The following is a 17,671-nucleotide window of genomic DNA, read 5'->3' on the forward strand; positions in this document are numbered from 1 at the left end:
CACTTCTCGCGGGAAGCGAAGAACTTCCGCTTCCTGAAAGGTGACGTCGTAGGCGGGGCTCGAGCTGGCGGCTTGCTGCATTCTGCAGTGGGAGGAGCCGGCAGCAGACATCAAGAGTGACCAGTCACATTGCACCGGGGAGGCGCCGATTGGTACGATCATAAAGGAACATGCACTGAAAAAGTGTGACAAGTGCTGATCTGAAAATACTAGTTGCATGGCTGAAGCTGCAATGCTTTTTGACTTCTTGAGTTTTAATTTTAAAATCTGCATTCGTCCTATAAGGCACTGGTTCAGAAAATATTGAAGCCAGAGACAACCAGGCAACTAGCATTTTAAGCATATTTCCCAACGTTTTGAGATGGGAATGAGGGACACTTATCAGCAAAAGTATGCAGGCATAGGACATACCCCCTTGCCACACCCCCTTAAAGGAGAAGTGTACAAAAAAAAAAAATATTGGTTCAATGCACAACTGCTTTTTTTTTTACCACTACTATTCCTTTATATCAGCCTTTGGAAGTTAGAATTTGGATGAAAGGTTTAGCTCTGGGAAACAATTTTTGAAAGATAAAAAGTGCATTTTATATACAACTATATAGATCAGACCAAAATGAGGGACAAATGAGGAGGGACAGAGGGACATTGCTCCAAATCAGGGACAGTCCCTTCAAATCAAGGACAGTTGGGAGCTCTGTTTTCAGAGGAAGGTCAATGCTGGCAGCTTCTCTTGCTATAGAGAGAGAGAGAGTGTTCCACTGACATAAAGAGAGGATCCAACAGGTACTATGACATGAAGGAATGCTCCGACTATGGGGACTATGCTGTAAAGGGAGGATCCAAAGAGGATTATGACATTAAGAGAGGCTCCAATGGGGACTATGATGTAAAGAGAGGATCCGATGGGGACTATGATGTCAAAGGAGGCTCTGACGGGAACTATAACATAAAGGAAGGCTCCGATGGGGACTATGACATAAAAAGAGGCTCTGATGAGAACTACTCTACCAAGCCAAGTCCACGGTCACATGACTTTTGGGTTCTAATCCTACACCCTTCTTCTCTTTTCTTCCAGCAGGGTCCTTCTTTATGTGTCCTTGTCACTGCCTGGGTGATGTTGACACTTCCTATTGGATATCTGTTGGCAGGGTACTCTCAGGATCCAGAACAGGAGTGATGTCATCGCAAGGGGACAGGACAGTGAGGGATAACATGCACATCTGGATCAGTGGCAGTGAGGGACCTGGATGGTGGACTTAGGTCAATATACTTTACTTCACCAGGTCAGCCACAAAAAATCTCTTACATGATGGGTTAATGGGGGTTGGAGGAAGGGATGGGAATATTTAAGGTTATGTCTGGAGTTGGGTTTTAAAGCTGAAATCCATGTGTGGCAATTTTTACATTGTTCTATCTTGGACTAATGTAAGTATATATATTCTGTAACTGTGGGAGCACCACGGAAGCAGAAATTCACTGTATTAGTCAGTACTACTACATACCTCCCAACATTTTGAGATGGAAATGAAGGACACCTACTAACAAATGTATGTAGGCATAGGACACGCCCCCTGTCACACCCCCTTAAAGGAGAATTAACCAAAAAAAAGGTTAATTAAATCCACAAGGACTTTTTTTTACCACTACTATTCCTTTATATTGGCTTTTAAAATGTACAAATGCAGCCATTTAGAAAGCAGATGAAAGGTTTAGCGCTGGGAAACACTTTTTGAAAGATGAAAAGAGCATTTTATATACAACTATATAGATCAGACCAAAATGAGGGACAAATGAGATGGAATGAGGGATAGAGGGATATTGCTCCTAATTAGGGGCAGTCCCTCCAAATCAGGGACAGTCGGGAGCCATGCTACTACAGTGACTGCTGCGGTTCTCTGCATCCCGTGCCGAATGACTGCCCTGCTACATACGCAACACAAGGGGTCGGTCATTTAGCACGTGTCCCATTTACAGAATACCTTGTATTTTTCTCAATGAATGCAAGGCAGTCTCTGATTGTGACCCCATAGAAAGATGAAGGGTGCTGCTCAAGGCTTCAGTAAGTCCTTATCTGCTATCAACCGCTGAGAGTGCAGGCAGAGAAGAAGACTGTCTTAGTCTATGAATGCAAACAGGGAAGGGAGTTAGTCCTGAAAGCCACACACCACACAAAATCCTGTATAGATAGTAAGAGCAGCCTCAGCCCAGACTCCTTCCAGGCCATGGCACACGACAAGTTTCGCCCTGCCCAGGGGAGTTAGTCATGGAGTCATGACGAAATGTGCCAGAGGCATGGTCTGGGCTGAGGCTGCTTTTACTATCTATACAGGGTTTTGTGTGATGTGCTGCATTCAGGACTAGCTCCCTTTCCTGTTTGATTGGACGAGTAGGAGATTGTGACATCACCAGTCCACCTCTCCACTGCGCTTAATCAAAGGACGCCTTGAAAATTCTTTGAGAAAAATACAAGGTGTTCTCAGAATGGCGTCCATGCGGAGTCAGCGACCCCTTGTTTTCAGTACTCAGCAGGGCAGCCACGTGGCGCAGGATCCGTAAGACAAGAGAGAATGTCTGTAATAGCGCTGACTTACTACAGTGATTTCACCTTTCCACTGAGAAATATGCATTTTTTTAAGTGCACATTTTCACGAGATTGTTGCATGTTTTTCCGCATTAAAATATGTGCGGCTGCTTGCTACGGGTAGGGTGCCATTAACAAGAAAGGGTACTGCAAGTGCTTTTCATGAGTTTTGTACATGTGCAGAAATAAATGCATGTGTTTAAAAAATGCTCAGGTATGAATGGGTCCTAAAGCCCAATTTCAGGCAAAAAATTACAGTTTTCCTATCCCTTTCTCCCACCCCCCTCTAACCAGTCATGTAAAGGATTCTTTTCTGGCTTACCTGGTAAAATCCACCGTCCAGATCCAGGTATTCAGGTCATCACTCACTGTCCTGTCCCCTCAAGATCACTCCTCTTCTGGATCCTGAGAGAATCTGCTGTTGGACTGCCAATAGGAAGTGTCCACCTCAGGCAGGCAGTGATGTGAGTACCTATAGAAGGAACTTCATGGGAGTAAAGAGAGGAAGGATTTGGACCTGAAAGTCACATGACCCAGGGTTGTTTGGGTAGGTAGAAGGGGTATTCATATTTTTTCCCTTGCATTTTACTGTAGAAGGAGGGAGGGTGGGGGTTTATTTTCCGGCCAGAGTTGTGTTTTAGTCTGCATTCAAATCTGCGCATTCCGTGAACGCCCACATATGCTGACAGTGCCATCGATTGTTGATGGCACCCAAATATGGCCAGCAAATGCACATTTCTGTCTGCAGCAAAACATATAACCAACACGCAAGTTGAAAACATGCCAAAACATGCTTCCTTAGGGCTCATTCACATTAGCTTTGCTCTCTGAAGTGCGGCCAACATTTAGATCGCTCTTCAGAGAGCATATGACAGGGGGAGGCCTTGTATTGATTCCTCACTGCCTGGTTTAACCCCTTAAAGCCAGCAATAGTGCACCGCAACTGCATGCGTTGCCCTTGCACTTCCTGTCTGTGTTGTTGCCTACTCAGATTGGCACATCACACAGGGGAAAAGTCTGGCAGCACTTGGTGCGTCCAATTTATACAAAGCAGTGTTACTGAGCTGGTTGCTAAGGCAATGGCACCCTCTGCACCCTAGCAACCAATGATGCTATGTGACCCAGCTACCTAGGCTTCCTTGCTACCAATGATACTGTGGCCTATCTGCCAGTCTCCTAGCAACCAAAGGCAATCCTGTAACATATCCCCATCACACACATTCCTGGAGGTTGCTACTCACGGGTGGGTGCCGGTATTCACATGCAGCAACTCCATGCCGCCATTGTTGACACACCCCGTTTGGTTGCTAGGTCTATATCATCAGCACAATGTGGATCATTGAATAGCGTGGACAAAAAGTATTAAGGCAGGAGTAGGCAACCTGGGGCCCCTCAGCTGCAGAACTACAAGTCCCATCGTGCTACTGGGAGTAATTATAATAAAAAATAACTTTTTGGGGGGAGGAGGTTGAGGCAGTGGACAGTGTTGGTAGGGCAGGGAAGAGTGGTGTCAGTAGTTTTTTATTTATTTTTTTACACCTTTTATTTATTTGTTTATTTTTTTATATTTTTTGGGGGGCTTTGGTGAAATGTCATGTCATGCAAATGTTTTCCTTAGGAAAACGGAGACTCAATACAAGAAGAATGTTTGTTCTCTAGCATTTGAGAATTTTCCCATTAAAGTCAGTGCAATTTGGTGCACCACAAAATGGCCACCAGCCGGAGCCCTAATTACAAGGACAGATTGTTTAGTGTTGATGGGGATGCTAGGAACGGAAGCTGTTTGCAGAGACGTCTGCGGGGACAGAGTCAGTCTTTACAGCTGTTTTCTGCACCGATCATTCCCGGGAGATCTGGAGGCGCTTGCGGGTGTGCAGGAGCCGCCTTGCGGGAGACTTGAGATGTCTGTACATGGGACATTTTAAAACCTCTCCTGAATGATGAAACTTGACAGTTAGTAACAAAAGGTTTAAGAACGTCTGTTGTGCCGCATTTAAATGCTGCGTTTAGCCATGTTTAGAAGCGCTTTTTCCATTGCAAATGGTCAGAACAGTTTCTCCATTAACCACTTTTTGCGCCCGCGCTATAGCCAAAAGACGGCTACAGCACGGCGCTCAATTGCGGGGAGGGCGTCCCTGGACGTCCTCCTGTTTACATTCCCCCTACGCGCCGACATGAGCGCACGGCGGGGGAAATCTGTGTTGGCCCAGCCATGTCCATTGGACACAGCCAATGACAGATCGTGCTAAATGGCCAATCACATTGGCCATTTAGCACTCGATCTGAGTGTCCAATGAGAGATGATCTCATATGTTTACATATGTTTATATCATCTCTCATCGCCGGCTCTCCCTCCTCACACAGAGACAGCGTATGAGGAGGGAGAGCTTCTGTGCTGCGGCGGCAGTGAATGAAGTAAATTACACTAACACAACACAGTGCCATCTGTCCCCAGTGCCACCTATCAGTGCCATCTGTCCCCATCACTACCTGTCAGTGCCATCTGTCCCCAGTGCCACCTATCAATAGCACCTGCCTCCAGTGCCACCTGCCCCCAGTAGCACCTGCTCCCAGTGCCACCTGTCGGTGTCACGTGTCATCAGTGCCATGTATCAGTGCCATCTGTCATCAGTGGCAGCTGTCAGTGTCATGTGCCATCTGTTATCAGTGTCACCTGTCATCAGTGCCACGTATCAGTGCCATCTGTCATCAGTGCCAAGTATTAGTGCCATCTATCATCAGTGCCACGTATTAGTGCCATCTGTCATCAGTGTCACGTGTCATCAGTGCCACGTATTAGTGCCATCTGTCATCAGTGCCACATATTAGTGCCATGTGTCATCAGTGCCACATATTAGTGCCATCTGTCATCAGTGTCACGTGTCATCAAGCCACATATTAGTGCCATTGCCATCAGTGCCACATCAGTGTCACGTGCCATCAGTGCCACATATCAGTGCCATTTGTCATCAGTGCCACATCAGTGTCACATGTCATCAGTGCCACATCAGTGTCACATGTCATCAGTGCCACATCAGTGTCACGTGTCATTGTCCTGGTTCTCCAGGGCCTTCAAAAGTGTAATACTGTAGGTAGTCAACAAGTTAGATGTGTAATTTATGCTCCTAGAACACGTGACGGTGCTCCCTGCACGTTGGGCCTCTCTATGTGGCTAGGCTGTGAAAACGTCCCACACATGTGGTATCGTAATACTCAGGAGGAGTAGCAGAATGTAGTTTGGGGTGTAATTTGTGGTATAGATATGCCATGTGAGAGAAATAACCTATTACAATGACAATTTTGTGGGGGGAAAAAAACTTAACTTTGCAAAGAATTGTGGGAAAAAATGACAACATCAAAAAGCTCACCATTCCTCTTGCTAAATACCTTGGAATGTCTACTTTCAAAAAAGGTGTCATTTGGGGGGTATTTGTACTTTCCTGGCTTGTTCGGGTTGCAAGAAATTAGATCGGCCACCAGTACATCAGATGTGATCATTTTTTTATGATTTGCGCCACAACTTGTAGACTTTCTAACTTTCACAAAGACCAAATAATATCCACTAATTTGGGTTATTTTTACCTCAGATATGTAGCAGTATAAATTGTGGCCAAAATTTATGAAGAAAAATCAATAATTTGCGAAATTTTGTCACAGAAACAAAGAAATTTTTTTTTTTTCACAATTTTCTGTCTTTTTTCATTTATAGCGCAAAAAATAAAAAACCCAGAGGTGATCAAATACAATCAAAAGAAAACTCTATTTGTATGAAAAAAAGGACAAAAAATTAATTTGGGTACAGTGTTACATGACTGAGTAATTGTCATTCAAAATGGTAGAGCACTGAAAGCTGAAAATTGGCCTGGGCAGGAGGGGGGGGGGGGTTAAAGTGGTGTTTCGCCCCCCAAAAAAATTATTAAAATTCCTAAAAAAAAATAATAAAAAAAAAGATTTGGAAAAAAAAATGTAACTCACCTCTAAATGGCTGTTGCTAGGGGGTCCCTCGTAGCCTGCCTCCTTCAGTGCCCGGGCACCTGACGTCACTTCCCCTCGGCGCAGTCAGTCATCTGGGACATGTGACAGGTCCCAGATGACTGCGCGGCATATCACGGCGCGTAGTGCCACTCGTGCATGTGCAGTGGGTGCCCGGCTGTTCCCCGCCTTCGAGCGCAGCGCGGAACTAGCGGGGCTTCGTTCCCCCACATCGCCGGTCCCTGGGACAGGTAAGTGTCCGATTATTAAAAGTCAGTAGCTGCAGTATTTGTAGCTGCTGACTTTAAATTTTTTTTTAAGGGGCACCCCACTTTAAGTGCCCAGTTGTCAAGTAGTTAAAAACATAAAAGAAACGTGGCTAAATGCGAGTTACCGCGTTTACAAGCTGTTACAGGCATTTGGCGTTTCAAATGCCTCTGAACATCCGTCATGAAAGCTTTTTTGCTTTTTAGCTTTCCAAAAAAATGCTTCTAACCTCAGCTTCCTGGGAAGGACTAGAAATGACCCTGTGTACATGCACTGATAAGATAACGAGTATAAGGACCCCTGTGTACATGCACTGATAAGATAACGAGTATAAGGACCCCTGTGTAGATGCACTGATAAGATAACGAGTATAAGGACCCCTGTGTACATGCACTGATAAGATAACGAGTATAAGGACCCCTGTGTAGATGCACTGATAAGATAACGAGTATAAGGACCCCTGTGTACATGCACTGATAAGATAACGAGTATAAGGACCCCTGTGTACATTCACTGATAAGATAACATAGAGGAGAGTTCAGGAGCAGCTTAAAAAAAAACCAACTGCGCTTAAGGCCGGGTTCACACTATAGCGATGCGGGAACGCCGTGAATCCGCGGCGTTTACCCGCATCGCACACCTCCCGCCGGCAGTTCACACTGCCCTATGCGGACGGCTGGGAGTGTCAATGTTATGTTAATGACACCCCCAGATCCATCGGCATATCGCAGTGCGATCTGCCGACTCGCACAGGAATCGGATCGCATGGTGTGAACACCCATGCGATCCGATTCTGTTGCGGACCCAAAAAAGGGTCCCGTGCGAGTTTGCTGCGGGAGCGCTGCGAATTCAGCCATACTATCTGTATGGCTGAACTCGCATCGCTACGGAGATCGGATGTGATTTGCTGTGCGAATCACATCCGGATCTCCCCCCGCAGCGGTGTGAACCGGGCCTAAATGTCCGTTTACCAGCAGCAGTGTACATGAAGCCTTATAGTGTCTTCATACAGTAATGAATACATGTTATAAAATGTTCTACTGTAAAACACACCTCCCAACATTTTGAGATGGAAATGAGGAACACCTATTAACAAAGGTATGTAGGCATAGGACACGCCCCCTGCCACACCCCTTTAAAGGAGAATTAACCAAAAAAAAGTTTATTACATCCACAAGGACTTTTTTTTACCACTGCTTTTCTTTCATATTGGCTTTTAACCACTTCCCGACCGGCGCACGCTGATGTACGTCGGTAGAATGGCAGGGACAGGTAAATGGGCGTACAGGTACGTTCCTTTAAATTTGCCGCCGTGCCATCGCGTGCGCCCCGTCAGCAGCGCGCGCCGGTCGGGACCTCCGTGTGTCTGATTACGGGTCTCGCGGACTCGAATGCCATGGGGATACCCGCGATCGTCTCACGGGGAGGAAGAATGGGGAAATGCTAATGTAAACAAACATCTCCGTGTTATGCCTAGCAACAGTGTCTCTGATGTCTGCTCCCTGTGATTGAAGCAGAGATCAGTGATGTGTAAAAGACAGCCGCGCCCCCCCCCCCCCCACAGTTAGCAACATGCCCCTAGGACACACTTAACCCCTACACTGCCACCTAATGGTTAACCCCTTCACTGTCAGTGTCATTTACACAGGAATCAGTGCATTTGTATAGCACTGATTGCTCCCAAAAATGTGTCAAAATTGTCCGATGTGTCTGCTATAATGTCACAGTCACAATAAAAATCACTGATCGCCGGCATTACTAGTAAAAAAAAAAAATATTAATAAAAATGCCATAAAACTATCCCCTATTTTGTAAATGCTATAACTTTTGCGCAAACCAATCAATAATCAGTTATTGCGATTTTTTTACCAAGAATATGTAGAAGAATACGTTTCGGCCTAAACCGAGGAAAAAAATGTTTTTTTAATACATTTTTGGGGGATATTTATTATAGCAAAAAGTAAAAAACAATGCGTTCTTTGAAAGTGGTTAAAATTTACAAATGCAGCAATTTAGAAATTGGATGAAAGGTTTAGCACAGAGAAAACACACTTTGAAAGATAAAAAGTGCATTTTATATATTACTATATGGATGAGGGAGAAATGAGGGGAAAAGAAGGACAGAGGGACATTGCTCGAAATCAGGGACAGTCCCTCGAAATCAGGGACAGTTGGGAGCTCTGTGTAAAATACCAAAAGGGTTACAAATCAGAAAAAGGAAAAATGAGACTGCTATTAAACACATGCAGATCATTGCAATATAAAAGCCATTTTTATTGAAAAAAAATTCATACAAATGTTATATGCAACTTTGAAAATGGGCATTTAAACAAGAATACACGTGTTCAAAGTTGTTCAAAGTAGGCAGATACAAAGTTTTATTTGTTATGTGTGGTTACGACACGTTTCCTCCTTTCGCTTCAGCAGAAAACCACAAAGATTTTTAGAACATTGTACAAAAAAGAAACATAAATAAAAATCAAACCATACGTTTTTTGATGTTAGCATCCATATTATCACCAATACTTGTGTGCCATTGTAAGAGGGGAGGAGAAAGACCTACCAAGTCTGCTTATACTCATGTACTCCTCTAGAATCCCCGGGAATTAGGGTTGCCACCTCATCCCTTTAAACCTGAGCACATATGACTCTGAGGCTAATTAAATGCAGAGAAGGCAACAGGTGAGTTTAATTACCACCTTAATCAGCCACAGAACCTGTGTAATTAATATGTGTTCGGGTTTAAAGGGATGAGGTGGCAACTCTGCCGGGAACACCACGGGAGAAAGGCCCCTGGTCTAGTCTAGTTTCCAGGGACAGTCTCCAGGTTAAGGACGCTGTCCCCGGAGCCCAGGATCTGTCCCTGGATTGCAGGGGTGGCCACAGGTGCAGGCCGATCCTGGGCAGGTGCTGAGGCAGGGGGGCGGTCTGCCCTGGTGCCACATACTGGGGTGTGTCAGGCTGACGTCTTCTGCTGTGTCAGCCGCCGTCACACAAGTCCCGCCTCGTGGTCTTCTCCTTCGACAGACAGCACACTTGTCCAATGGTCAATGGGTAAGTGCCGGTCCGGGAGGTGGAACTTGTGTGACGGGGGGGGGGGGGGGGCACCCAGTGATTCAAATTAAAGCTGACACAGTGGGAGATGCCGGCCTGACACTCCCCACCCCCAGTGTGTGGCACCTAGGGTGGACCCTCTGCCTCAGTACTTGCCCAGGTGTGTGATGATCGACTCTCTGATCCCCTGCACACGTGAAGCTGCATTCCTGGGAAGAGGCGAGGCTGCATTCCTGGGCACACATGAGGCTGCATTGCTGGGCACATGTGAGGCTGAATTGCTTGGCACTGGTGAGGCTGCATTGCTGGGCACTGGTGAGGCTGCATTGCTGGGCACTGGTGGGGCTGCATACATGGGCACTGGTGAGGCTGCATAAATGGGCACAGCTGAGCCCTGCATTCTTTATATAGTGCACTCCTGAACTCTGCACTCTGTTTTTTCTGTCTTATCTTCATAACATTTGGTAGTCATATCAAAAAATTCTAATGCCGCATACACACAATCGGAATTTTGGTTTTAAAAAGATCTGATGGTTTTCCCGATGGAATTCCGATGGGATTTCGCTCAAGCTGTCTTATGTAAACACGGCCACACCAGATTCCGTCCGTCAAGAACGCGGTGACGTACAACATGTACGAGGGGACTAGAAAAAGGAAGTTCAATAGCCAATAGCTTCCATCTCGTAGTTGAATCTGAGCATGCGTGAGATTTTGCCCATCGGAATTGCATACACACGATGGTGTGTGCCACATGGTTGCTGCCACACATGCTTGACACCATCTGAACCTAATAATTTTATCTTGGTCTCATCAGACCACAGGACATGGTTCCAGTAATCCATGTCCTTAGTCTGCTTGTCTTCAGAAAACTGCAGGCTTTCTTGTACATAATCTTTAAAAGAGGCTTCCTTCTGGGACGACAGCCTTACAGACCAATTTGATGCAGTGTGCGGCATATGGTCTGAGCACTGACAGGCTGACCTCCCACCCCTTCAACCTCTGTAGCAATGCTGGCAGCACTCATATATCTATTTCCCAAAGACAACCTCTGGATATGACGCTGAGGATGTGCACTCAACTTCTTCGGTCGACCATGGCGAGGCCTGTTCTGAGTGGAACCTGGCCTGTTAAACCGCTGTATGGTCTTGGCCACCATGCTGCAGCTCAGTTTCAGGGTCTTGGCAATTTTCTTATAGCCTAGGCCATCTTTATGTAGAGCAACAATTCTTTTTTTCAGATTCTCAGAGAGTTCTTTGCCATGAGGTGCCATGTTGAACTTCCAGTGACCAGTATGCGAGTGAGAGCGATAACACCAAATTTAACACACCTGCTCCCCATTCACACCTGAGACCTTGTAACACTAACAAGTCACATGACACCGGGGAGGGAAAATGGCTAATTGGGCCCAATTTGGACATTTTCACTTAGGGGTGTACTCACTTTTGTTGCCAGAGGTTTAGACAATTATGGCTGTATGTTGAGGGCCGGTTCACACAGCGAGGCGCGGCGAGGCGTCTCCGACTTACCTCGCTGCGACCTGCGGGGAGCTCAGCGGCGACTTGCAGAGGACTTAGAAGTCAATGCAAGTCGCCCCCGAAGTCGCCCCGAAGTAGTACAGGAACCTTTTTTCTGAGTCGGAGCGACTCGAGTCGCTCCTCTCAGAACGGTTCCATTGTACAGAACGGGGGCGACTTGCGGGAGCGAGGCGAGGCGAGCCGTGTCGCCTCGCCTCGCCTCGCTGTGTGAACCGGCCCTTAGGGGGCAGCAAATGTACACTGTTACACAAGCTTTACACTCACTATTTTACATTGTAGCAAAGTGTCATTTCTTCAGTGGTGTCGAATGAAAAGATATAATAAAATATTTACAAAAATGTAAGGGGAGAAAGAGAGAGAGAGAGAGAATTGTATACTTAACCGCTTGCAGACCAGCCGCCGCAGATCTCACGAGGCTTGTCTAGCGGGTGCGGGTGCGTGCCCGCCACAAGCTCCGTGAGTCTGACAGCGGGTCCCGCAGACTCAATGTCTGCGGGCATACCCACGATCGCCTCACGGAGAGGAAGAACGGGGAGATGCTAATGTAAACGAGCATCTCTCCGTTCTGCCTAGTGACAGTGTCACTCTTCAGCTCTCCCTGTGATCGGGAGCAGAGATCAGTGACATGTCACACACAGCCCAGCCCCCCCACAGTTAGAATCACTCCCCAGGGCACACTTAACCCCTACAGCGCCACCTAGAGTTAACCCCTTGCCAGCCATATTTACACATTAATCATTGCATTTTTAATCACACTGATCGCTGTATAAATATGAATAGTCCCAAAATAGTGCCAAAAGTGTCCGATGTGTCCGCCATAATGTCGCAGTCACAATAAAAATTGCAGATCGCCACCATTACTAGTAAAAAAAAAAAAAAAAATTCCATAAAATAATTCCCTATTTTGTAGACGCTATAAATTTTGCGCAAACCAATCAATAAACACTTATTTAGATTTTTTTTTAACCAAAAATACGTAGAATACATATCGGCCTAAACTGAGGGAAAAAAAAATGTTTTTTTTTATATATATTTTTTGGGGAGATTTATTTTAGCAAAAAGTAAAAAATAATGCGTTTTTTTTCAAAATTTTTTTGTTTATAGTGCAAAAAATAAAAAAAACACAGAGGTGATCAAATACCATCAAAAGAAAGCTCTATTTGTGGGGGAAAAAAAGGACAATTTTGCTTGGGAGCCATGTCGCACGACCGCGCAATTGTCAGTTAAAACGACGCAGTGCCAAATCGCAAAAAGTGCTCTGGTCTTTGGCCAGCCAAATCCTCCGGGGCTGAAGTGGCTAAAAATGTAATTAAACTTTATTGAAAAAAAGATATAAATTAAAAATATATATAGTATATAAAATCTAGTGTATTATTAATCAAATGTTTATTATCAATTTATTGATATCTGTTTTCAAAGTTGCATATAACATTTGTATGACTTTTTTTTTGTAATTAAAATGTTTTTTATTGCAATGATCTGTAAGTGTTTATTGGCACCTTCAAAGTCACATTTTCCTTTTTCTGGTTTGCATTCCTTTTATACAAAATTGGGGATGTGGTGCTGTGGTCTGGCTCTCCCTCCGCTTGTTAAACCTTGATGACTACTGGAAAATAAAACACGGGTTTGTCTTGAGTAAAGGTTGGAATGAGTTAATCTTTTACCATCCTGCCTCCTCTGGTGAGTTGCTATGCAGCCCAGTAACACGAATAGAAGGGGCATGTCCCTTTAAGAAGAGGAGGCAGCTTGTCCTTACAAGGTAATGGCGGTGCAGCAGGACAGGAACTGCTGAGCCCAGGCTACAATCCACTGCCTGTGACTGCACTGCAGAGCCCTCCCTGGGAATGTAGGACGCAGGGGGGACATGACAGTCCAGTTATATAACCCTGCAGGAAGGAACGCCGAACCCTTCCATTCTGCTGCAATCATAGGACGGTGAGCTGCTGCAATCACAGGGTATGCTCCAAGCGGGCACACTGTTGCTGCATCATCTGTAACTGACAGCTGTGCACCGCCAATCGCCTGCCTGTGACCATTCAGGACCGTCCCCTGTGACTTTTAGATCATGTAGCCTTTAACCCGTAAGGATAACTTGTTTGCACTTCTTTTTTGGCAGAACGGATTTGCACGGAAGAGGGAATCCCTTCAGAGAATGAATGGTGACCTTGTTTGGGAATGCGCTGCACATGCGTAATGTCTACATGTCCCCCCTGGAGGTTCTGCTGAACATGATTCTAAGATCAAGTCCCTCTTGGTTGCCCAGCGAAGGATCCAGAGCTCTATGAATGCAGAGGTCGAGTCTGTCGGTTCCGTAGAATGCACACCTAGTTCCCCTGAAGTCATGTCCCTGCCCAGGTTGCTCCGCGGAGGCGGGGCCCTGTCTGCCGGCCTGCGAGGTTACAGAACGCGCCATTCGGCTGCTCCGCACGAGAGGTGCCTGCGTGTGCTGGTCGACATGGATGGCGTGCTGGCCGACTTTGAAGGTGGCTTCTTAAAAAAGTATAGAACTCGATACCCCCAAGAGCCTTACATCGAGCTGGAGGAGCGCCGAGGATTCTGGGTGTCTGAGCAGTATGAACATTTAAAGGCTGGACTTAGCGTAAGTCACTTTGTAAATTGGGTATTCAATTAATCAATGTTTAACTTTAACATGTATGAATAGAGTAAAGAGCTCTGATCTAAAGCTTATGTTATTATGTGTTTTGCCCTTGTACACACGTTCGGACATTCCGACCACAAAATCCGTCTGATTTTCTCCAATGGATTTTGTCATAAACTGGTGTTGCATACACACGGTTGGACAAAGTTGTCGGAAAATCCAATCGTTCGGAACGTGGTGACATTCGTTCCTTACGACGGGACTACGTTGAGGCTAGTAGCCAATAGCTTTGGTCTCGTAATTTGATCTGAGCATGCGTGGCACTTTGTCCGATCGGAATTCTCTACAAACGATCGTAAAAAGTCCGATCAGATTTTTTTGGCAGAAAATTTGAGATCCTGCTCTCAAATTCTTTCCAGCTGAATTTCCGACAGAAAAAGTCCGATAGAGCCCACACACGATCAGATTTTCCAACAATATAATCCGATCAGACCTTTTCCGTCTGAATTTCCGACCGTGTGTACAAGGTATTAGACTAGGTATGCATACCTCCCATCATTTTGAGATGGGAATGAGGGACGCCTCGCAAACGTATGTATGCATACATAGATTGTGTTCCTTCCCGACCTAAACCTCACTTAAATATGTTAAAGTGGTAGTAAACCCGCTGACATGTTTTTTGTTTTTTTCACACCTGGAAGGCAAATGGCATAATGAGCTAGTATGCACCGCATACTAGCTCATTATGAAATACTTACCTTAGAACGAGCCTCTGACGAGCCCCTGACGAGCCCCTGACGAGCCCCTGACATCTCACCCGATACACGCCGAGGGAGCTGACATGTTCCCTCGGCGTGTCTTCCAGATATTGCGGCTCCGGCGCTGTGAGTGGTCGGAGCAGCGATATCGTCACTCCCGCGCATTCGCACAAGAGATTTCTTTCCGGCAGGGTCCAGCGTCTGACGGGCTTCCAGCCGAGAATCCCCTGTGCGCATGCGCCGCTGCAGTCAGCAGTGCATTGCCAAGGGGATATCTCCTACAGGTTTAGGAGATATTTTTTTTTACCTACAGGTAAGCCTTATTATAGGCTTACCCGTAGGTAAAAGTTCAAATTAAGACTATACAACCAGTTTAATATAATTTCAAAAGTTGTGTTTAATCCTTTTAAATCTGCATGTTCGGTTAAAATAATACCTGGAGATCCTGCCATAAAGGTCTGTGTTCAGGCACTTCCTGTTTTAGGGTGACAGCTGTCTCCTAATTGGATCTCCCATGTTGTCACTTTCTCATATGCACCTCCCAGGAAGGACTACAAACAGCCACACATTTTGCTGCCAGGGTCCAGCATTGCTACTATCAGGAAACCAAGCCAGATCTACCCTTACGCCATGTACACGCGGTCAGACATTCCGACGTCAAAATCCGTCAGATTTTTTCTGACGGATTTTGGCCCAAACTTGTCTTGCATACACACGGTCGCACAAAGTTGTCAGAAAATCCGATCGTTCAGAACGAGGTGACGTTCAACACATACGACGGGACTATAAAGAGGCCAGTAGCCAATAGCTTTCATCTCATAATTTATTCTGAGCATGCGTGACACTTTGTACGTCGGAATTGTCTACACACGTTCGGAATTTAAAGGATCGGATTTTGTTGTCGGAAAATTTTAGATCCAGAAAAAGTCAGATGGAGCCCACACACGATCGGAATTTCCATCACAGTCCGATTGCACATTTTTTGTTGGAAAGTCCAATCGATGGGGCGGAATCGGCGCAATTCCACCCACGATTTCAATTTTCTGCAAAGCGCGGTGCTTGTTTGCAATGCCATTACTTCTAATGACACCCCAATTGCACTGCGATTTTGCCACGATTGTCATGCGGCAAATCGCAATGCGAAAGAAGCTCATGTTCCTTTTTGTTACGATTGCAGTGTGATTTACCGTGCGTCAATTGCAGCAAAATCACGGTGCGATTATGGTACCATTAAAAAGTAATGGAATCGCAAAAACGCGTCCCGTGTCTTGCAGAGATTTGAAATTGTGGCCGATTTGAGATCGCCCATGGTCAGGTGTGAATGGAGCCTAATGCTAGACATACACCTGTCAAAAATCATTCAAACGTGTTTTCAAAAAACAAACAGATGGCCATGAGAGCAAACGATTTTGCCATCATGTAATGACCGAATTTGGATCGATAAATCGTTCAATGGATATAAATGAATCTGTTTTTCATTTGTTTTGCCACATATGCCTAGTGGAAACTGTTCGGGCGAGAAACACATTAAACTTTTAATTTATCGTCCGTTTGGTTGAAGTTTTCCAAACTTTTCCTTCCTTTTTTTGACTCAAAAAAGTCACAAACTGTCCAGATTTTCCAAAGATTTTTCTTTTAGTGTATGACCGCCATTAGGCTTGGTTCACACCTATGCAATTTGCTTTTGATCTGTTTCTGTAGTGCATGTTACGTTTTTGCACACACGTTTTTTCCTGTGTTTTTTTTTTTTTGTGCTTTTTTTTTATTTTGCCCATTTTGTTGTTGGGCAGATTAAAAAACGCAAATCGTGTCCAAAAAAAAAAACGCATGTACTTTTCTGCAGCTTCTCCATTGAAATCTATTAAACCAAAAACGCACCATTTTGCTTTTAAAAATGTCCTTGATCCTTTCCAAAAATGCAGTGGCTGAAAAAAAGAGCAGATGTGAACGTTTCCCATAAGAAACCATTTTAAATTGACTGTAGTGCGTTTCCATACCTCTCAACTTTTTGAGATGGGAATGAGGGACACCTATCAGCAAAAGTATGCAGGCATAGGACACACCCCTTGCCACACCCGCTTAACCACTAGAGATCCGCGCTATAGCCGAATGACGGCTACAGCGCGGACCTGCTTTGCCGGGACTACGTCTATTGACGTCGTCCCGTGCACGAGCGGCCTGCACGCCCCCTGAGGGGCGCGCGCGGCACGCTCTGTGATCAGCGAGTCTATGAGACTCGCCTGATCACGGATCGGAGCAAGGGGTCGATCTCGACCCCTTACCACGTGATCAGCTGTCAGCTAATGACAGCTGATCATGTGACAAAACAGAGCTGGTAATCAGCTATTTTTCCTCCTCGCGCTGATAGCGCGAGGAGAAAAAAAAAAAGCCGATCACCAGCGGCCGTGATCGGGACATCAGTCCCGATCACGGCCAGCTTATCAGTGCCCACCTGCCCCCTGCCAGTGCCACCTAACTAATAAAAAAGTGCCCCCCCAATCAGTGCCACCCATCAGTCCCCACAGTGCCACCTATTAGTGCCCACAGTGCCACCTATCAGTGCCCAAAATATGCCTCAACAACAGTGCTGCACCCCAGTGCCACATATCCGTGCCCATCAGTGTTATCTACCAGTGCCCATCAGTGCCGCCCATCAGTGCCCAGCAGTTCCACCTATCAGAGCCACCTATCAGTGCCACCTCTCAGTGCCCATCAGTCCCATCTATCAGTGGTACCCATCTGTGCCACCCATCAGTGCCCATCTGTGCCCATCAGTGCCGCTTATCTGTGCCCATCAGTATTGCCTTATCTGTGCGTATTAGTGCCGCCTTATCTGTGCCTATTAGTGCAGCCTTAACTGTGCCCACCAGTGCAGCCTATCAGTGCCCACCAGTGCCGCCTCATC

The 17,671-nt window shown here is 45.8% G+C and overlaps 1 protein-coding gene across 5 annotated transcripts in view; it reads left to right on the top strand.

The window, feature by feature from the left end:
• The first annotated feature begins 664 nt into the window (after window positions 1-664).
• NT5M (5',3'-nucleotidase, mitochondrial) overlaps window positions 665-17,671 on the top strand; it is a 34,567-nt gene continuing 17,560 nt past the window's right edge. Inside the window, exons 1-2 of one of the 5 annotated variants that reach the window (XM_077449500.1) lie at window positions 665-783; window positions 13,526-14,008. In XM_077449500.1, coding sequence (XP_077305626.1) covers window positions 13,691-14,008 — 318 coding nt within the window. In that variant the 5' untranslated portion in view covers window positions 665-783; window positions 13,526-13,690. The other 4 variants (XM_077449502.1, XM_077449501.1, XM_077449499.1 and 1 more) reach the window with 4 other exon arrangements.

The sequence above is a fragment of the Lithobates pipiens genome, unplaced genomic scaffold (genome assembly GCF_037356315.1).
Source record: "Lithobates pipiens isolate NorthernLeopardFrog02 unplaced genomic scaffold, aLitPip1_a1.2 Scaffold_22, whole genome shotgun sequence".
Taxonomy (NCBI): Eukaryota; Metazoa; Chordata; class Amphibia; order Anura; family Ranidae; genus Lithobates; species Lithobates pipiens.